Raw genomic sequence first — 20,487 nt, forward strand, 5'->3', positions numbered from 1 at the left:
TTGAACATGAGATCTTTACATTCTGCCAATGATTTATCGAATTTATTTGGGGCCTCCTCTTGTCGCTAATGTGCAACTTTCACCCTTAAGTGTCCTCTTGAGGTTCTGGGGAACTAATGATGGGATATGTAAACATAAGTTGACTAAACTAAACTAAAAAGAAAGTTAAACGTTGAAATTGAAATCAATCCGTAACTTAGATGACAAAAATACTAATTGTCTTTCTTTCCCTGAATTTCCTGTACTCATTTTAATTTTCCAGGGAGAATCTTGATACATGGAACCTTTTAGCTAGAGCTAGGGATGAGGGACGTCTTTTTTCTAGGATAGTATGGCCTAATGATCCTGAGATTGTAAGTTCCTTCTATTTGCATACAATTCATCTTTTTTTTTTCCTGTTTAAATACATTAAAGTATTTTTTTTCTTTTTTGTTGTAGAAAGAGCTTGTAAAGAGGTTGCATCTTCTTCTTACTGTAAAGGACTCTGCTGCTAATGTTCCAAAAAATCTTGAAGCCAGAAGAAGATTAGAGTTTTTCTCAAATTCATTATTTATGGACATGCCTTCAGCAAAGCCTGTTAGTGAAATGTTGCCATTCAGGTATATGCATGTGTAAGCATATAGTTTACAGTGGATTTTCTTTTGTTTTTTTTTATCCTTCATATTCACTTTTTCCTTTTGTTTTTTGCTTGTTGTAGTGTTTTCACTCCATACTATAGTGAAACTGTGCTTTATAGTACTTCCGAATTGCAAAAAGAGAACGAAGATGGCATATCTATTCTTTTCTATCTTCAAAAGATATTTCCAGGTAATGTGTCTTCTCTCTTAGTAGATCCCCCCTCACCAAGAATAAACATGTGTCAATGTTCAGAACTCTTATTAGGTTCACAGTTATCTCCTTTTATCATTCTTAAAGATTGATTATGCCTGCAAATTTCAAGACTGTATTTGGTTTGCCTGCAAATTTTTTAACAGTCCCATGATCACTCCATTGTGTTTTACAATCGTAGCCAATATGTGATGGTGAAGAAACAAAAGGAAAAGTGAATTTATCTTGTTAATATCTATTGAGAAGTAGCTATACTCTAATCTGTTTTGGAGATTGATGAAGGACAAGGAAAGGTTTTTGTTATCTTGCCCCGGGCCATTTTGGGGTTGAGCTTGAATTTTTTTCTGTTACAGATGAATGGGAAAACTTTCTTGAAAGAATTGGTCGAGGAGCATCCACTGGGGACGCAGAACTTCAAGAAAATTCCAGTGACTCTTTGGAACTTCGTTTTTGGGCTTCTTATCGAGGGCAGACTCTGGCGAGGACAGGTCACAAATTCTAAGCATATATCTTATTTGTCTTCCTTTCTTTTTTCGTATGACAAGTTGAGGCATGACTATATTTCCACAAGTATTGGTTACCTGCTTATTCCCAGCCTACGATATTTTTACATTCCCTTATTTTTTTGGCTTTACAGTGCGTGGTATGATGTACTATAGGAGGGCTTTAATGCTGCAGAGCTTTCTGGAGAGCAGATCACTTGGAGGTAGTTTCATATGAACATTCTGCATTGCAGTTTGTGATTCTGATTTTCATTCTAATGAAGTTTGACATGGATATTTGCTGGCAATCTCTTGTGTCAATAGTGGACAATTATTCTCAAAACAACTTCATTACAACTCAAGATTTTGAATCATCTCGCGAATCACGGGCACAGGCAGATTTGAAGTTTACTTATGTTGTATCATGCCAAATTTATGGTCAACAAAAGCAGCGAAAGGCACCAGAAGCTGCTGATATTGCTTTATTGTTACAGAGGTATCAATTTGTGTGCTTATTATTTTCAATGCTCTTCAAGTTAATACTCTACAATATCATAATATATATGGGTACCCATACTGTATACCTTAAAATGTGTTTTTGGAAAGCATTGGGGCACTGAACTTTTTAATTTGTTTGCAGAAGAATTTTATTATGTTAAAGTAAAGGCTGTTCTAGTCAGGGAGGATGTTGCTGAATGTCGTCTCATTAGAATCATTTTTGGTCACAATTTTTATTGTGATGTAAACTTTATGTGGAATCACTATTATTGAAGCTTTATTGAGTAAACCCTCATTCTCCTCCTTGAGATAGTAAGCATTGACCATTTAGTCTTTGACTTTATAAAATCCTCAATTTGCATAATATTACCATCCACTTTATTCCTTTTTTGTGCAAACCAATGGAAAATGAAATAAAGAAGGAATAGAATGAATGAGTTTTTGCAAGATTAGGGGCTAAATTGAAGATTTGTTGTAATAAATTGACCGATGCTTATAATTTCAAGGATTAGAATGAGAGCTTACTCTATTTAATATTTTAATTTCATAGTTATGTGTGTGTCAAGAATAGAGGATTTGTTGGAAAACCTCCTTAATTGCAGTCACCCGTAGCCCACCTTAGTTGCAGCATCAAGGGTGTTGGTTTAGCCTCATATGGACTATAAGATATGGCTTAAATAGGGTGGTTGGGCAGTCCTCACCTTACAAACCGGTTTTGTGGGATTGAGTTAAGCCTTAAAGCCCAAATTCTAAGATTAATATGTGGTGGAGGGTTTTGGGTAGAATTCATTTGGTCATAGGTTCTAATCTCAGTGCGATCATTGTTCACCAAAAAAAAATAGAGGATATCTTGATTACTGTTTTTCTGTTTCCATCTTTTCCCAACTTTTTTTGCTATAAATTACATAACATTAAGATTTTGTCTTTGTTATCAGGAATGAGGCACTCCGAGTTGCTTTCATTCATGTTGATGAAAGTACAACTGATGGAAATACTTCAAAAGTGTTTTATTCAAAGCTTGTCAAAGCCGATATAAATGGAAAAGATCAGGTGAAGAAAAACTTCCACTGATGTCGGCTTCTGCTCATCAAATAGGCTTAACTTTTTTTTATAAGTGCAACATATAATTTAGGATTTTCTTGCTGGTGATGTTATTATTGGTCATTTTGTTTTTCATGTTATAGATTGCAACAGATATTCATGCTTAAAAATATTTGAATTTTCTCCATTGCATAGATGGCTTGGGTGATTTTCTAAAAATATTTCTATGTATAGCAGTATAAAGTTGCCATATTAAAGCAACTGATTATTATGTCCATGCCTTAATGTGATGACTTTCTCTATGTTGTTGTTGGTTTGTTGTGGAGGGCTGTGTTGCAGATCCAAAAAGGCTTGGACTCTGTCAGCAATATTTTTGTTATTTTTCGATTATTTTAGTGATTTTTTATAATTAATCATAAATAGATAAAATTAGGCTTAATAATATTTTTTCTTGTTAAACTGAGTTCTTCAACCATTAGGTTCTCCAAAGGTTTTTGGTGGGAGTGGGACAAGCTAATGTTTGTGGCTATGGTTAACCATCTTTCTTGTTTATCATTTCCCGTAATTTATCTATGATTTTTGTTTGAGCTTTCTAGTCATAAAATTACTTGGGAAAAAATTTCAATGCTTTTTTTTTTGTCAGTATCTTTTTTTCTGTCATTCAGTTGAACGTAATATTTTGCCTTCTTTTGGTGCAATTCCTAGTCACCGAACAGACAGTAATATGATATACTCTGTACAGTGTATAATGTGGAAATGGAATGGTTGGGGGTTGGTTATATATCTAAAACATGATGTAGGTGTTATATTTATGCTTTGAGCATGTTACAAATTGAGCAAAGAAGATAGTTCCAGGCATTGAGAAGAATCAGAAAGATGTTATTGTTCATAGATTTCTTATGTGATAAGTTTATATAGTAAATTTGTAACTAACTGCTGACTCAGCAGTTATTACATGACAGTGACTGATTGCAACTGAATCAAGAAAGAAAAGTGTTTATCTGCGTAACTGAAAGCTACATGACAGTAAGATATATGTGATTAAGTACACTTTAATATACTCTAACACAGTAATACAAAAATGATATGATTTGAGCTAGTATTGAACTCTAATGTCACCATTATCCTTTGAATTGCCAAATTATGAGTTACATTGATATTTGGTATTATAGTTTAAAAATGAAAATTTTGTCACCATTCTACATTGCATATCTGGATAGTTGTTCCCTTTATTATAACTGAAGACAGTTTAAATTTCAGGCTACATCATTGCATATCTGGATATTTTGGATGGTCACAGTTGCAGTTTTACCTCACTTTTAATGTGTGTGCCTTCATAATAATGACAGACAATTTAAATTTTCATCTTGCTCGTCACTTTTGTGTTGTTGATTTATTGTCACTTTTGTTTAAGACGAAAGTGACGAGCAAGATGGAGTTATTAAGTTATGAATTCTTTGTCCTGCTTTTTTATTTTCATTGTCAATTTTCTTTTCTTTTGCTAGATTGAATGCTTTGTCATTCATTATCAAAAATAGAACTCTCCGTGCTAGTCTGGGATATCATATTCTTGCTTTGCGAATTATTAAGTTATTATTCAACTGTAATATTTACTGTTTTATCTCGTCTTTCTTTTCCCTAATGCGTTCTTTATTTTCATCTGGTACATAGGAAATATATTCTATAAAACTTCCTGGAGATCCTAAGCTTGGGGAAGGAAAGCCTGAAAACCAAAACCATGCAATAGTTTTCACTCGTGGTGAAGCTGTTCAAACTATTGACATGAATCAGGTGAAGATATGTCTCATATGGTCATTTGTTCTTTTTCTCTTTGCCATCTGTTATACCTTTTTTGGTTATTACTAGGTGCTATACATTGTGCTACAATGGACAAATTAAAAGGATTTAAGGAAAAGGAAGGTCCTTTCAGTTCTATGCTTTGTCGAGTTGAAAATATGTTATATATATGTTTTAGCTGTGAGGCTTCTCTTTTTATCTGAGTTGTCATATTACAATTTGCATATTGAAATAACTGGGCTTCCACCATAGATTTCAAACTTAATTAGCGGTGCAAAATCTGGTTAAGTTTTTTTTTTTTTTTCATTTGGTGACTCTGTTAGTTATGATGCACTTGGGTCACTGAATGTTTAAATGATTTGTATTTTTATTTGTATTTCTGTTACTTGATTTCATGCAAAAATAGATGTTTGTCCTTTTTAAGCTTATGTTTCTCTCAAAAGACTTGAACATATTGTCAAGTATGGTATATTCTGTATTTGTTTATGACTTGGCTGAACATGTGTTGTTGACTAGACAAATTATTGCCTTTTGTAAATGCACTTCATCGTTGTTAATTTCTAGAAATGGGAGGGACGTAATCCTGTTGCGGTCATGGCATTAGTGAGATTTTTATCCTGTTGTACTTGTTCAGTTCTTCCAAATCCTTGAATTTCACTTTTACATGTCATTTGGACTGTTGCATACTTATTGACCTTGGATTAATATGTGGTTCACCAGCCTTTTGTAGAGAAATCCCTCTTCCTCTGCCCTCAACTGTATGTATGTGAGTGAATGAATGAATGGGGAAAGAAAATTTATATAATTTAATCTGATATATATTTTTTAAATTTTGAAAGGACAATTATCTTGAAGAAGCAATGAAAATGAGGAATCTTCTGGAGGAGTTCCATGCGAATCATGGCCTTCGCCCTCCAAGCATTCTTGGAGTGAGGGAGCATGTTTTTACAGGAAGGTTGACATGCACATTTTATAAATTTGATAAACAAAGTGATACTTTTAAGCTTTAACTGTCTTATCTTGCTTACATATTGCTTGCTTCATACCACTGCAGTGTCTCTTCCTTGGCTTGGTTCATGTCAAATCAAGAAACTAGCTTTGTAACCTTGGCCCAACGAGTTTTAGCAAATCCTCTCAAGTAAGTTGTGTTTACTGTTGATTGTCAAGGGAATTGATTAGCAAAAGTTTCTGATTATTTAAAACTGGCCAATTCATAGCATAATACAGCTGGACATTTAAAGGCAACGATGTCTTTCGAATTGTATAAGTGCAATATTTTAAATATGTTATTTATTCCTGAATTAATTTAGCCAATTTATAATCCATTTAGCTAAAATACATGGATGAATATTAGCTTGTATTACTGTATTTATATGAGAATTCTGCACAGGAGAAGACTGTTTCCCCTAGACTTTTGTGAGTTTGACATTCATAATCTGTACTGAACAAAATTAGTGTAAGTAATTAGTGAACCCATAAATTTAATATTTTTGTTTTTATTTTTACTTCATCCATTAAGAATGATACTTCTAGGATTTGCTTCCTTCTTACATCTTGAATATTTTGGGTTTGATTTCCAGTGAGACTACTGCTATTAATGTAGTTTTTTTCTCTTCAATGAAATTACCTTTGAAAGTCGTCTTTGGAGGACTCTATTTCTGTAGGCCTCATTTGCTTTTAATATGTATGGTTTGTATTCCAGAGTTCCATTTTATGTGACGCTCTAATTTAATACCAACTTTTGAAGAATCTAATTGTTGGAAAGCTTCCTTGATTGTGGTCCCCCCTAGCTTGCCTTAGTTGCGGCCTCTTTGGGGCTTTTGCTTTTAATATGTATGGTTTGTATTCCAGAGTTCCATTTTATGTGACGCTCTAATTTAATACCAACTTTTGAAGAATCTAATTGTTGGAAAGCTTCCTTGATTGTGGTCCCCCCTAGCTTGCCTTAGTTGCGGCCTCTTTGGGGCTGCCTTAATTGCAGCCTCAAGGGTGGTGGTTTAGTTCTACATCGGCTAGTGATATGGTCAAAGTCGTGTACATAAGTGCGAGACAACCCTCACCTTACAAGTCAGTTTTGTAAGATTGAGTTTGATCCAAACTCAAAATCTAAGATGGTATCAAAGCGTATCCTAGATCCATTGTTGGGTCACCTGCATTTGCCACACTCCAGGTTGGAAGTTTTGGGCATGAGGGCGAGTGTTGGAAAGCCGCCTTAATTGTGGTTCCCCTAGCCAGCCTTAGTTGCAGCCTCTTTGGGGGCTGCCTTAATTGCAGCCTCAAGGGGGTTGGTTTAGTCCCACATTAACTCATGATATGGCCAAAGTAGTGTATATAAGTAGGAGACAACTCTCACCTTACAAGTTGGTTTTGTTGGGTCGAGTTAGGTCCAAAGCCAAATTCTAAGACTAATGCTTTAGAAATTGTTGGAATCTGCCTTAATTGCTGTCACCCCTAGCCTGCCTTAGCTGCAGCTTCTTTGGGGCCGTCCTTAATTGCACCTCAAGTGTGGAGGTTTAATCCAACATGAACTAGAGATATGACTTAATTTGAGTTTATAAAGCTTTGGGAGAGGAACATATAAGAGAGAGAAAATAGATCCATTATTATGACAAGAGATTTTACAATTAGTTACTGAATCTCTGTTTACAACTGTATTTATGCATACAGAGATTCTAACTAACTAACTAACACAGTTAACCTAACCATAACAGACTAACCATAGGTAGCTTTAAACTAATAGAGTTATACTCTTACAAGCTTGGCCAGTCCTCACCTTATGAGCCAATTTTGTGGTTCTCCAAAAATTGTTATCTTCCTTGAAGCTTAAAATGTCAATATCTTCATTTTTAATTTTATATTCTATCAAACAATGCATTTTTATGGAGATTTTGTATCAATTCATCCTGTTTTTGGTTGGGGAAAAAATCTTGCAGAGTTCGCATGCACTATGGACACCCAGATGTATTTGACCGAATATTTCACATAACTCGAGGAGGCATTAGTAAGGCATCACGTGTTATTAATATTAGTGAGGATATATACGCTGGTAAGAATGATATCTGTAATATACGTTCATTTGAGATTACCCTTGATCTTCTAGCTTAATTCATGTCACGTACTTTTAAATTTGAAGTGATATTATGATATAGTATTACAGAAACAACTGAATATCTTGAGTTATTTAAATTCATTTTATAATCTGTTTGAGAACTAGCCTATGATGATGATGATGTCTGTCTTATTATTGATGAAGACTACTTGTTTTCAAAATGAAGCTGTATTTCCATATAATCAATAATGCCTTTTTGAAATTCTAGATTTTTCTTGCTCTTCATACCTATTAAAATTTAGAGAAAATATAGAAGGAAAAGAAATTGATGGTGAGCCTTGGGGCAGTGGTAAAGTTGCGTCTTGGTGACTTGTTGGTCATGGGTTTTAATCTAGAAACAGTTTCTTTGCATATGCATGGTTAAGGCTGTGTACAATGACCCTCTCTCATACCTTCACATAGCAAGGAGCCTTCTAGCACTGGGATACATTAGTTAGTTAGTTTTTAATAGAAGCAAAAGAAATCATCAAACTGTCATTAAGAGAAACTGTACAGAGGACGAAGTCTTGAATTGTTAAGCTATATTATATGCTGCTGAGTCAGCACCTTACTAACTTACTGACAGAATGACACTGAAATTACAGTGAAATTACAACCATAAATTGTACATATTGTTTTATTACCTGTCCTAACTGAAGAAGCTTTACTTGATTTTGTATCTGTTAATGAAAATTAACAGTATCTTTATGTTTCTGCCATGAATGAGCGGGAATACAGGAAAAGATAAGATTAGTAATGAAAGTATTAGATAGAAATTTAAAGTAGCACCTATTGAAGAAAAGATGACAGTTACTCACTTAAGATGGTTTGTTCATGTGAGGAGAAGGCTAATAGAGGCCCCAAAAATTAGTGAGTTGATCATAAGGGTGCTAGTCCAGTAAACAAAGGACCCAGGAAGAGAAACCGTTACAAAAAAAAAATCCTAACCTAAATGGCCTTATTTTTTTTTGTTGAACTCAATGGTGAGATTTTATCCGTGTAGTTGACCTCTTAATGGGAAAAAAAAAAGTTGTTGATTCTAATGTTGGAAGAAATAAAAGAAAAAATAATATGGACAAAGGTAGACAATGATTGATCATTATCAACTAATGTTGGGAGATCTAATATACGAATTTAAAATGTAATATTCTAAAATGCTTAGGATCAGGGCTTGTCTCTTATTACCTTCTGTTAGGCACAATGGTTATGATATTCTACCTTGAAGTACTCTTTCTCTTCCTAGGGTTTTTTCATTTATATATTATTATTTTATATAATTAATCTGATGAATTGAAGACATAATGTACTGCAGGTTTCAACTCCACATTGCGGCTGGGAAATGTCACACACCATGAATACATTCAGGTTGAAAATACAAGTGAACTGTGGATGCTTTCTGCTTTCTGCTCAATGTAACTCTTTCATTCCCTAATTGTTGCGTTCTTCCGTAGGTTGGAAAAGGAAGGGATGTTGGGTTAAACCAGATTGCCCTCTTTGAGGGGAAAGTGGCAGGTGGTAATGGAGAGCAAGTGCTTAGCAGGGACATTTACAGGCTTGGACAACTTTTTGATTTCTTCAGAATGCTTTCTTTCTTCTTCACAACTGTTGGTTATTATGTCTGCACCATGGTATAGTTGATAGGCTCTCAATTTTTTTCCTGGATAAAGGGTGGCATTGACTTGTCTTGGTTGTCTAATTAATTTTATTCTATTTTCTATTGCAGATGACAGTCCTTACAGTTTATATATTCTTATATGGAAGAGCATACCTGGTAATCTGATAGGACTTGCTCAGTTATCTGTCTTTCACCACTTTTTGGACTTCGTAAACTGATAGGACTTTGTTTGCTATGATTCACAGTATAAATAATATCCTCCTGATTATTTGTAATTATCTTTGCTCCTAACAAATTTTCTGTTCTACCCATGATAAACTTCATGGCATGTTTTTACATAAATAAGTTGATCAACTTCTGTGCACAGTACAAAATATGTTGAGCATGTGAAGTTGTGTTTTTTTCTCTCTTTCCTTTTTTTTTTTAACTTGTTAACAGTAAGGAAAATGTTTCTTGAACATCAAATGTTGTTTCCCTCTGATTTTAGGGTTTATTCTTGAGATTCATGTATATGAAAAAGATAAAAAAGTGAGATAAATTTAATTATATATGGTGTCATATATGATGTAAATATTTTGATGTCACGTATCACTCTTAACATGTCTTACTATATTCATGCACTGGCTTGTTTATAGGTATATTAATTGCAGATATTGGGACTTTTTTTTTATCTTTTAGTCACTTTTTCGGCCTTGTGAAATCTGATAGTTAGGCAAATAATTATTTTATTCATTTGATTTTTGCATGTTATATCCTCAACTGAGCAGCAAACACTTTTGCAGATCATGAAAAAAAAACAGAATTTGCTGAAATATTTAAATGCTAAAATTTGGCTAAATCTCTACATTTTACCTTATTAATTTGATTTTCTTCCTTGATGGTGCTCTTTTTTTTCAGGCGTTTTCTGGTCTTGATGAAGCTGTCTCAGAGAAGGCAAAATTGCAGGGTAACACAGCACTTGATGCAGCTTTAAATGCTCAATTTTTGGTCCAGATTGGCGTTTTCACTGCAGTTCCAATGATAATGGGTTTTATACTTGAATTAGGATTGCTGAAGGTTAGTTCATATATTAAGAATATTTAAAATATGTGGATGTTAGAATATAATTCTTGATTTTTGCTCAATTTTTGCTGAAGACTAATTCTTGATTGTTGCTTTAATATGTATTAGTCTTATTGTAAGTGGATGTTAGAATATATGAAAATAGCTTTCCATATCTTAGATTATTAGTTTCCTTCTTCCTCATTCTCTCTTACGATTGGTCATCATATTTCCCAGTCTCGTGATTTGTTTACTTTAGTAATGATAAGTATAAAAGGTTTTAGTGCTCAGTGCTCTAGGTTTTAAGAAAAACATACCAACACATTGTCTTGCATCAAGTTTATATCAATCTCTTAATATTTATTGTCTATTCTGTCCCTCTATACCTGGAATCCCATAATTTTAACATGGCATCAAGCCTATCCAATCTTTTTTTTTTTTTGCTCAGCAAAAATATATAATATATTTATAGGCTAGTACCAGTGGTACTGAAAGTACATAGGAATAGATGTGAATCCTGCTTTTTCAGAATATTGGGAAAGAGCTGGAGACACAAAGAAGTGTTACAAGAATTCACCCACACCTGCCCCCCTAATTACAGAACCCTTCCTTCAAATTGGAGGACCATTGGTTAAAGTGAAGAGTGAAATCCTTGTCCATTGCTCTGATCCATGACCATAGTAGGAGTAGAGCATCGTCCAGCAGCTTAGAACCGTGAAAAGTTGCATTTTGGAACACCACCTTATTTCTATGCTGCCATATTGTCCAGGTTAAGGCAGTCCACCTGCATTTCCATCTTTTAGACTTAACTCCCTCTGCTAGCTCAGTTCCATGTTGTAAGAAATGGTCCCTAGGATTTTGTGGTAATGCACTGGTGAGATTGACCCATGACATTGATTCCCACCATAAGGGGAGGGTTTTGATACAATTGAAAAACAAGTGATCAGCCCCCTCTTCCTTAATTCTGCAAAAAGGACACAGCATATCATCTACTTCTATTTGTCTCCTTCGAAGGTTTGTCTTTGTTGGTAATCTATCCCGAATTAGCCTCCAAGTGAAAACTGTTGTCTTTAAGGGTATTTTGAGTTTCCATATTTCCCCAAATTCATGTTCCTGTCTTTCTTCCATCAATTCCCCCCATAGCAATTCATATTCCAATCTTAATGTTGGGCTGGTAATTAATATTATTATTTTAATTTTTAATATAATATATGATGCAATATTAAAAAAATAACAATGTTTATAACTTCACAATATTAATAATTAAACTTTATTTATAAATATCATCATTGACAACATATTGACTAAAATAGCAATTTTAATCCTTCTTTGAATCCTACACCTAACATATTCACATCAAAAAATAATTTAGTTAATTAAAATGTTAAAACTAAAAGAGATAAATATGTGCAAAATTGAGAATTGGACCAAAGTTATAGATTTTCTAAAATATGGGGACCTAAATCGCAAATCAGTTGACTAAAAGTGCAATTTAGTCTAACATATCCCCCCATTTATATACTTTATCTTGGCCTTATCTCTAGCCAATGTGGGATTTAGGTTTTTCACAATATGACCCCTCTTGTCCAACACTTTTGGGCTTGGTGTGTGGATAACATGATGGGTGACCCTTTGAATGGGTCTAGGATAGGTTCCGATGCCATCTTAGAATGTGGGTTTGAGCTAATTCAACCCCAAAAGTTAGCTCATAGGGTGAAGGTTGCCTCCTACTCGTATACTATATATCTTGGCTTTATCTCTAGCCAATACAAGACTTGGATTTTTTCCAATGGACAGAACTATCAATCATCATAATATTGGACTAGAATTCTTTCAAGCATCATAAAATTGGTTTTCTTATGTAAAAAAAAAAAAAAAAAATATATATATATATATATATATATATAGGAATTATCCAACAAACTGGCCCGAACCAATTATGGCTGGTAATGCCCAGTTTTGAACTGGTTTTACACCGGTTATTTGTAAGGCTTGTTTCGAGGGTTGGTTAAACTGGTTTCGTGACCAGTTCCCAGTTGGATTGGTTGGTTTGGTACGGTTCAGACAACTATGGCTTCTGTTGTAACATTTATCAAATATATTTTCAGTTTTATTACTTAAAACTGCTTTTCTCTTGTTTCTTCAGTGTGTGTGTGTATATATATATATATAAGAGAGAGAGTTAGTTCTGGGAAGAAAAGTATTATCAATGTTCTGATGTGATGCACATTGAGAGATATTTATATTATACAAGGCTTGGTGTGCGAGCTACTGAAACCTAACTACTCTTTATCCCTAACCCTGAACCTTAATTCAACATGGTTATGATGTCATTTTTAATTATAATATGAACTTATTCTTATATGGTCTAAATATTGTCTGTCTTGACTCTTGATGAAAATGTTTGCAGGCTGTTTTCAGTTTCATCACAATGCAACTACAATTGTGTTCTGTCTTCTTCACTTTCTCATTGGGAACTAGAACTCATTATTTTGGGCGTACCATTCTCCATGGGGGTGCAAAAGTATGTTTCTTGTTATCATTTGGTTTTTGGTGGGAAGCTCGAATGTTAGTTGTTTTGAGTGACTTAGATTTGTGTTTGACTTTTTTACCATAGTATCGTGCTACTGGTAGAGGCTTTGTTGTCCGTCACATAAAGTTTGCTGAAAATTACAGACTATATTCTAGGAGCCACTTTGTCAAAGCGTGAGTAATATCATTTGTTGATTTATAATTTTTTGGTTTCGTTTCTTGAAAGAAACTGCATTGCATTGAGTATTAATTCTGTGCAATGCAACAGGCTTGAGGTGGCATTGCTTCTTATAGTTTATATCGCATATGGGTATGCAGAGGGAGGTGCTGTTACGTATGTTTTGCTAACTCTAAGTAGTTGGTTCCTTGTCATTTCTTGGCTTTTCGCTCCTTACCTTTTCAACCCCTCTGGTTTCGAGTGGCAGAAGTAAGTTGACTGCTGTTTTAATTACATCCATTAGTTTTAATGTTATATTTTCTTGATAGTAAATACTGATTTTGGTCCTCCAAAAGCATAAATGTTACTGTATTTTGGACCTCTGATGATTAATAAATCCGAATGTTCTTTCAATGTTAACTTTAGATATCAAATCAATTGTTTTGGAGGACCAATTGGATGTCAAAAATGGCATCTGTGAAAGGATTTACTGTAATGTGTTGTGTCTCTTGGATGACCACACTTAGTTTTATTTATAATAAGCAAATAGAATCAGTATTGATTACATAGGATCAATCTAGTAATAAGAAAAGTGGACTAAATCCCTAATTGTTATCTAATAATAAATAGGAGAATAAAATATAATCTGATAGCATTCAATGACTAATTTGAAATTAAAAGGGAAAAAAGAATATATATATATATATATATATATATATATATATATATATAAAAACTTCGTACCCCATTGCCCAGAGGCTCTTCGCTATGCGAAGGTATGGGGGAGTATATTGACATTAAAAGACACTTTGATGTCTTCATTATTCAAGGAGCAAACTACGACAATTTTCTATTTTGGGAGGACCAAAATGGATTTTTTGATTTTGATTTGATTGCAGTTAGGCTTTTAAATGGATCCTTTTTCGTGTTTTTGGAAAGATGATGAAATTATATGAATTGTGTGAACAATTGTTTATCTTTCTAATCTGATTAGCTGGTAAACAGGACTGTGGAAGATTTTGATGATTGGACAAGTTGGCTTCTTTACAAAGGAGGAGTAGGAGTAAAAGGAGAAAATAGTTGGGAGTCTTGGTGGGACGAAGAACAGGTTAACACTGATTTTTTCACTTGATTTTTTGTATGTTTTGGGATCAAAATGGAACAATACTTAAATTGATTGTTTCTTCCTATATTATTGCTAGGGAGTTCATTTTTCAACCATATTCACATTTATAATCAATGTTATTTGCACGTATGGCATGCTAGAATAGCCTTCTCATTGATGCCGGCTCTATTAATTTAATTTCTAATGAGTGCTACTCTTTCTCTAGATGCATATCCAAACTTGGAGGGGTCGTATTTTGGAGACAATTTTGAGTGCAAGGTTCTTCTTGTTTCAATATGGTGTTGTGTATAAGCTGCATCTTACTGGAAATGATACATCACTTGCGGTAAAAACAATTTGTCTTCACCCGAGAATTAGATAATTATCATGTATTTAGTCCTAATGTAAAGCATAATATAAAATCATGCTTTGATCCTGTACTAATTATATGGCCTACTTGTGTTTATGTGAAAAGGCTTATGACTCCAAGTATTTCATTAACGAAGAGCTTATATACGACTCTTATAGATTCTGATTTTTTTCTTTGTAGATCTATGGATTCTCATGGGCTGTCTTGGTTGGAATTGTCTTGATATTTAAGGTTTGGGCTTTTCCTAATAATTTGGTCTTATTTGTATTTTCTGTTTTTGCGGGCTGCATTTTTTATCTTTTCACTTTAAGCTTTTTGACATGTCTTTTTTTAGGATTCTGAGATTTCCTTGCTTTGCAGATCTTTGCCTACAGCCCAAAAAAGGCTGCTAATTTCCAGGTAGTGTTGCGATTTGCACAAGGGGTTGCATCTATAGGCCTTGTTGCAGCTGTGTGTCTTGTTGTTGCCTTTACTCAACTGTCGATAGCTGACCTTTTTGCAAGCATCCTTGCATTTATCCCTACTGGATGGGGAATATTATCTGTGAGTTCTGATTTATTTTTGTATGAATTTTCTTGTGATAATAGATGTCTGTGTGTTGGAAAGGGTTACCATTGACTGATAGGCTGACCAGAAAGGCTTAGTGAAATGTTGTAATATACAGCCACCGGTACATCGACTCTCTCTGGTGGTTTGAGATCTCACATCGACTAGAGATATATCCAGTGTATTCCTTATAAAGCTTGGGAAGTCCTTAATTTACAAGCCGGTTTTGTGGGCTTAAGTTAGGCCCTAAACTGAAATTCTAAGACCAACTCTTATTTGGTGCATGAGGTTGTCTAACTTTTTTTTCCAAATGTCCTAATGGAATTCGTATATTTAAAACTGGCTATTCATTACCACTTTAATTTTATTTTATTTTTTGCATCATTGCTGACATTTGAAGTTAATTCCAGCTTCTAACATTTGTAAAATTTTCCACACTTTCAGTTGGCAATTGCATGGAAGAAGATAGTTTGGAGTCTCGGCATGTGGGATTCTGTCCGTGAGTTTGCTAGAATGTATGACGCTGGAATGGGTATGATCATTTTTGCACCAATAGCATTTTTATCGTGGTTTCCATTCATTTCAACTTTCCAATCTCGCCTTCTCTTCAATCAAGCCTTCAGCCGTGGTCTTGAAATTTCTATCATCCTTGCTGGAAACAAAGCTAACGTTGAGACTTAGCGCCTTTCATCTTACTCTGTATCCCTGTGGGGCTTGTATATTTAGATGTATATTATTTTTGTAGTTCATTGTTGAGTTGTACATTTAGTCTAAAAAAAAAATTGAAAGATGCCTTTTTAATGGTTGCGTTAGTTTTGCCTTCTTCGGCGGTTTAGTTTCCACTATTATACTTTTTGTCTTGATCAGTCTTTTGGAATTTTTGCGCACAATCAAATTTGAGGTCAACGCCACTTGAATGCAAGTGCTCATATTAGAGATTAACTCTGGTTGGTTTAGATGTAAACCAAGCACAAAGGGGGAAAACAGAGTCAGTACTCACTTGATGTATCAATTGTATCATTCTCTCTTACTAGTCAACCAGGGCATACTAGTGTCCTAATGTTTTACACCTGATGCAGTTCCATATCACGCTTCATTCTTTATTAAAATAGGCTTGTTTTAAATACATAGTTAAACATCTTTTGTGGTTAAGATTCTGTACAGTTCTATTAAAACTATAGAGCATTTAAATATGTTTTCTAGTTGTGGGAGTCCAGATATATGACTTGAGCAAAGTGAACGTTTTTGTACAGTTTTATCTCATGCATTTTAACTTTTTGTTCATATATTCTAATAATTCTCTATGCCATTTCGAAAACATCGAGTACCCTCGTTCTGAAAAGGCATGGAAGCAGGAACACTTATTTAAAACAGTTATAGAAATTTGTACTTTTAACTAATTCTAATAATTCTCTATACCAGATATATGTCGTCTGAGTGTCTAGATATAATATACTTTTAATTAATCCACACTTATTAGTAGCTATAAGTTTATTATTACTAATTTGTACTATTCTTTCAAAATTATTCTTAAGTTATTGTGATATATCATTTCACTCTTTCCACTTTTTATAATTGAAATAAAGAATGATACCAACTTCTACTATTAAGTGTTATTAAGTGGTTGTAAGATCCTATTTTGATTTCAAATATTCATCTCCAAAAGTTATAATTAATTTTTCTTTACACTTCTAGCAATATTATACTTGGTTTTTTTTTCCTATTTAACGAAGACATCGACTGTGATGTGGCTTCTGTTACCGAGGACTATCTTTTGATGGAAAAGATCAAGGTCTTTCATTCCTTTGTTAGACTTGTTTGAGCTTGTACAAATTATTGACTAATATTTGACATTAAGATACTGTGGGCCTGAGCATAATCGAGTGGCAGGAATTATTTTGTGCACCCATTATTTTTCTTTTGCATCCTGCAATTTTTCAAAATTCTAAAAATATCCCCCGTTAACTTCTTCCTTTTTCTTATTCACGCACCATTCACTCTATTGTATTGTTCTTTGCATCCATTCTCATGAGAGGTGATTGTTCATTGTTGTGTCCATTTTGGTCAAGGCGCATTGGTTACGTTAGCTCGTTGGCAAGTGGTGGTTGTTGTGGCTGTTAACAGCAAAGGTTTGTTGATTTTCTTCTGTAACATTGATCTAGTTTTGTATGGATTTATAATCCTTATAAAACTTATGGAGTGATAATCCTTGGTCAATGTTTGTTGACTATGTGAAACAAACATGGTTGATTTCTCATAAAGAAATATTTGTTAAAGCTTGAATGAATAAGGTGATGCATTTAGGAATCAAAACAATTAACAGGTACGAAAATTGTAAATATATTTTGGTGTTAGGGTTTAGGGTCCAATGGATAAAAATAATTATTTTTGTTTACTTGTTTGTGTATTTCAAATGCAGGGTTAAGTCTGTTCATTGGATCTTAAAGAGACTATAGTGGAATAACCTTGGAGACCTATGTAGTGTTTGAGAAGTCATGAACAACATGATCACGTTGCAACACGCTGAAATTAAGTCATCTTTTGAGACAAGTACATATGTGGTTGGACATGTTTTTAAAGTTATCTTGTACAAGAAACTACTTTGCGTGGTATCAAGGTATGCTTTAGATTAGATTATTGTTGAGTTTGAGCGTGTAAATTATATTGGCATTGACAGTTCTTGTTATGGATGTGTAACAAGAACTACTCACAGTCTTCCATGTGCATGCGAGGTAACTGGATATATTGTTGATACCATACCACTTACACATCCATATGTTTTGGTAGAGACTAAGTTTTTCAGACCAAGGTCTATCTGAACCCGAAGTTAGCATAACCGAAGAGATGGAAATCATATCCAAGTAGTTTAAAGAGCTTGATGTATGTAGCAAAGTTATTCTAAAGAGTAAACTTCAGGAAATTTCCTACCCTAATCTAAATTTTATGTATGCTCCTCCAGAAATGGTGAAAACAAAATATGCTCAAAAGAAAATGATAATCAGACATTAAAGATCAACGAAGCGTGATTCATCTTACTGAGGTCACGAAATGCGTCCAAGAATACCACGTGCACGTGTGTGACACTCTTGTTAGCAAACAGTGTGCAACTAACTAGATGCAACAGATATACTCGAGCTGCTACAATTCATTGTCCTGCGTCACATTTGCTACGATAAATGTCTCGCAACCAGGATAGCCGAACATATGCCCTTCTGGTTTGGAATGTCTCATCTTTTGCTTCTTCTGTACTCACTTGAAGCAATTCAACTAGCAGCTCCAGTGCATGGTCTACGGCAAGAGCATCGAAGTTATAGAAGCACCTGTAATGGGCAAATGTAGCAACGATGTCACATCATCGAGGGTGATAGTGACTTCTCCTGCCAAAAGATGGAAACTACTAGTTTCCTTGTACCACCTCTCTGCAAAAACATATATAAGTCCCATGTCACAAGTGTCTAAGGAACATGCAATCAAAGGACTTAATCCTGTGAGAGCCACTATGCCTTCAATCCCTGGTGTAGACCTTCCAAATTTTTGTACCTTCCTCCCATGAAAGAACAACTTCAACTCAGGATGTTCCTGAAAAAAAATAAAATCAGTTACTTCAGGTTTAATGAAAAATAGTTATTCAAGTGTTATATAATTCAAGTAATAAGTACCTCTCCTGTCCAAATTGTGATTGTCATATGATAAACATAATCTGTTGAAACAAATGTATTGTGGGGCTTGTCTAGAAAATCCTGGGCATCAACACATACATCATTAGTAACTGGCTCCTGAGGCTACTCATGAACCTCGTCAGTTGGATGATCTATATGCTCAACATCCTCAACAACAGTTGCAGTTGCCTGTTTTCTACGTGCATATGCTATCAGCCTTCAACACTAAGGGATTTCTTTCGTTTCACCACTAACTTGTGTCCTTAAGGCTCTTCTTATAACTCTACCTAAAACAAGACGCAATCCTCTTATTCTAACCATAATCTACATATTTAAACCGTAATAATAATTAATTAATGTTATTGTTCAAATAATAGTTGAGTTTCATAAACTAAGAAATTAACTAATAAATAAATTTGATTTAAAATATTTAATAAATTACTATTTCATAATTCATAAATAAATATTTTATTAATTTTTAAATAACTTTTTTAATACTTTATATATTCATAAATCAATATAGAAATTCTTTTTTAAAATTTATAGACTTCACATCACTAATTCTAGTAAACTAAAATATATGATGAAAATCTAAGTACAAACTTGTTTTTTATTTCTAATAAATGACTATTTATTTTTTTACAAATTAGGATTTGAATACTTTTAAATATTTATAAACAAATTAAGAAATTTTAGTTTTATACTTCCAAACACTATTTATATAAATATTTAATACTATTAGTGTAATAATATTTATGCGACTATATAAAAAAAATTGTCATATACAATATTAGATTTTCTTGTTTAAATAAATTATACAATATATACTTATAAAAATTGGAATTTTTTATATTTAAAAAATTTATAAAAATCTATTTTAAATATCAAATATAATTAAATCACTTGTATTTTAAAAATAAATAAATAACAATAATATTTATACATTCATTTTTAAATAAACAAAATTCATAAATTAATTATTTATTGAATTAATTAATTATTAAAAACCAACTTCAAAAAAAATATAATTAATTAATTAATTACATATTAAAAATATACAACAAAATTTATTTATTAAATAAATAATATTATAACAACAAAAATATTAATTTATTTTTAAATAATAATAATTTATTCAATTATTATTTTATTAATTAATAAATTAAAAAAATAATAATAATAATAATACGGATTGGAAATCCGTATAATCCATATGGAATGTTAATCCATATGCATTATACGGATTTCCTACACAATCCCATTTTCAATCAAGGAGTGGAAAAAAGAGACTTATGGCAAAGGTAATGGCAGGGACTAGCAGCAACATGCAAACGAAGGCACGAATGATGACGGCGGCAGCACGGTGAGAAGAAGCGAAGAACGAAGAGGGAAGCACATCAGCACAACATAGGGAGTGGGAGAGGAGAAGGTGAGCTTTTTAAAATTTTAAGTGAATGGCAATTTTGTCATTTTACTTAAAATGTTGGATGCACAAGAAATTGTGTTGAATGCACCTAACAATCCCCTCGAGAGACCGTAAAAGAAAAGAACACTATTAAAAGAAGTATTTAAAAAAAAATAAGTATTTAAAAAAAAAATAAGAAGTATTACATGCTTCTCTAATATGCCAAGTGTTAAAGTGCAAATTTTTGCAAATTTTTGGATTTGCTTTCGAACACCATTATTTTTAACCTTTTTACAATTTACAATTTCAAGCTATTTCTTGTT

The 20,487-nt window shown here is 33.3% G+C and overlaps 1 protein-coding gene across 1 annotated transcript in view; it reads left to right on the forward strand.

Moving 5' to 3' along the window:
* LOC114416298 (callose synthase 10-like) overlaps window positions 1-16,252 on the forward strand; it is a 62,718-nt gene extending 46,466 nt beyond the window's left edge. The window contains exons 29-51 of the mRNA XM_028381163.1: window positions 263-353; window positions 439-599; window positions 698-807; window positions 1,182-1,316; window positions 1,466-1,534; window positions 1,635-1,806; window positions 2,744-2,858; window positions 4,521-4,640; window positions 5,486-5,601; window positions 5,701-5,784; window positions 7,580-7,692; window positions 9,047-9,099; window positions 9,186-9,362; window positions 9,458-9,505; window positions 10,247-10,405; window positions 12,801-12,914; window positions 13,008-13,096; window positions 13,191-13,349; window positions 14,085-14,187; window positions 14,411-14,530; window positions 14,735-14,785; window positions 14,915-15,097; window positions 15,545-16,252. Of these exons, the coding sequence (XP_028236964.1) occupies window positions 263-353; window positions 439-599; window positions 698-807; window positions 1,182-1,316; window positions 1,466-1,534; window positions 1,635-1,806; window positions 2,744-2,858; window positions 4,521-4,640; window positions 5,486-5,601; window positions 5,701-5,784; window positions 7,580-7,692; window positions 9,047-9,099; window positions 9,186-9,362; window positions 9,458-9,505; window positions 10,247-10,405; window positions 12,801-12,914; window positions 13,008-13,096; window positions 13,191-13,349; window positions 14,085-14,187; window positions 14,411-14,530; window positions 14,735-14,785; window positions 14,915-15,097; window positions 15,545-15,781 (2,779 nt within the window). The 3' untranslated portion in view covers window positions 15,782-16,252. The remainder of the gene's footprint in view (window positions 1-262; window positions 354-438; window positions 600-697; window positions 808-1,181; window positions 1,317-1,465; window positions 1,535-1,634; window positions 1,807-2,743; window positions 2,859-4,520; window positions 4,641-5,485; window positions 5,602-5,700; window positions 5,785-7,579; window positions 7,693-9,046; window positions 9,100-9,185; window positions 9,363-9,457; window positions 9,506-10,246; window positions 10,406-12,800; window positions 12,915-13,007; window positions 13,097-13,190; window positions 13,350-14,084; window positions 14,188-14,410; window positions 14,531-14,734; window positions 14,786-14,914; window positions 15,098-15,544) is intronic.
* Window positions 16,253-20,487: the final 4,235 nt, after the last annotated feature.

Source organism: Glycine soja, chromosome 6 (genome assembly GCF_004193775.1).
Source record: "Glycine soja cultivar W05 chromosome 6, ASM419377v2, whole genome shotgun sequence".
Classification (NCBI taxonomy): Eukaryota; Viridiplantae; Streptophyta; class Magnoliopsida; order Fabales; family Fabaceae; genus Glycine; species Glycine soja.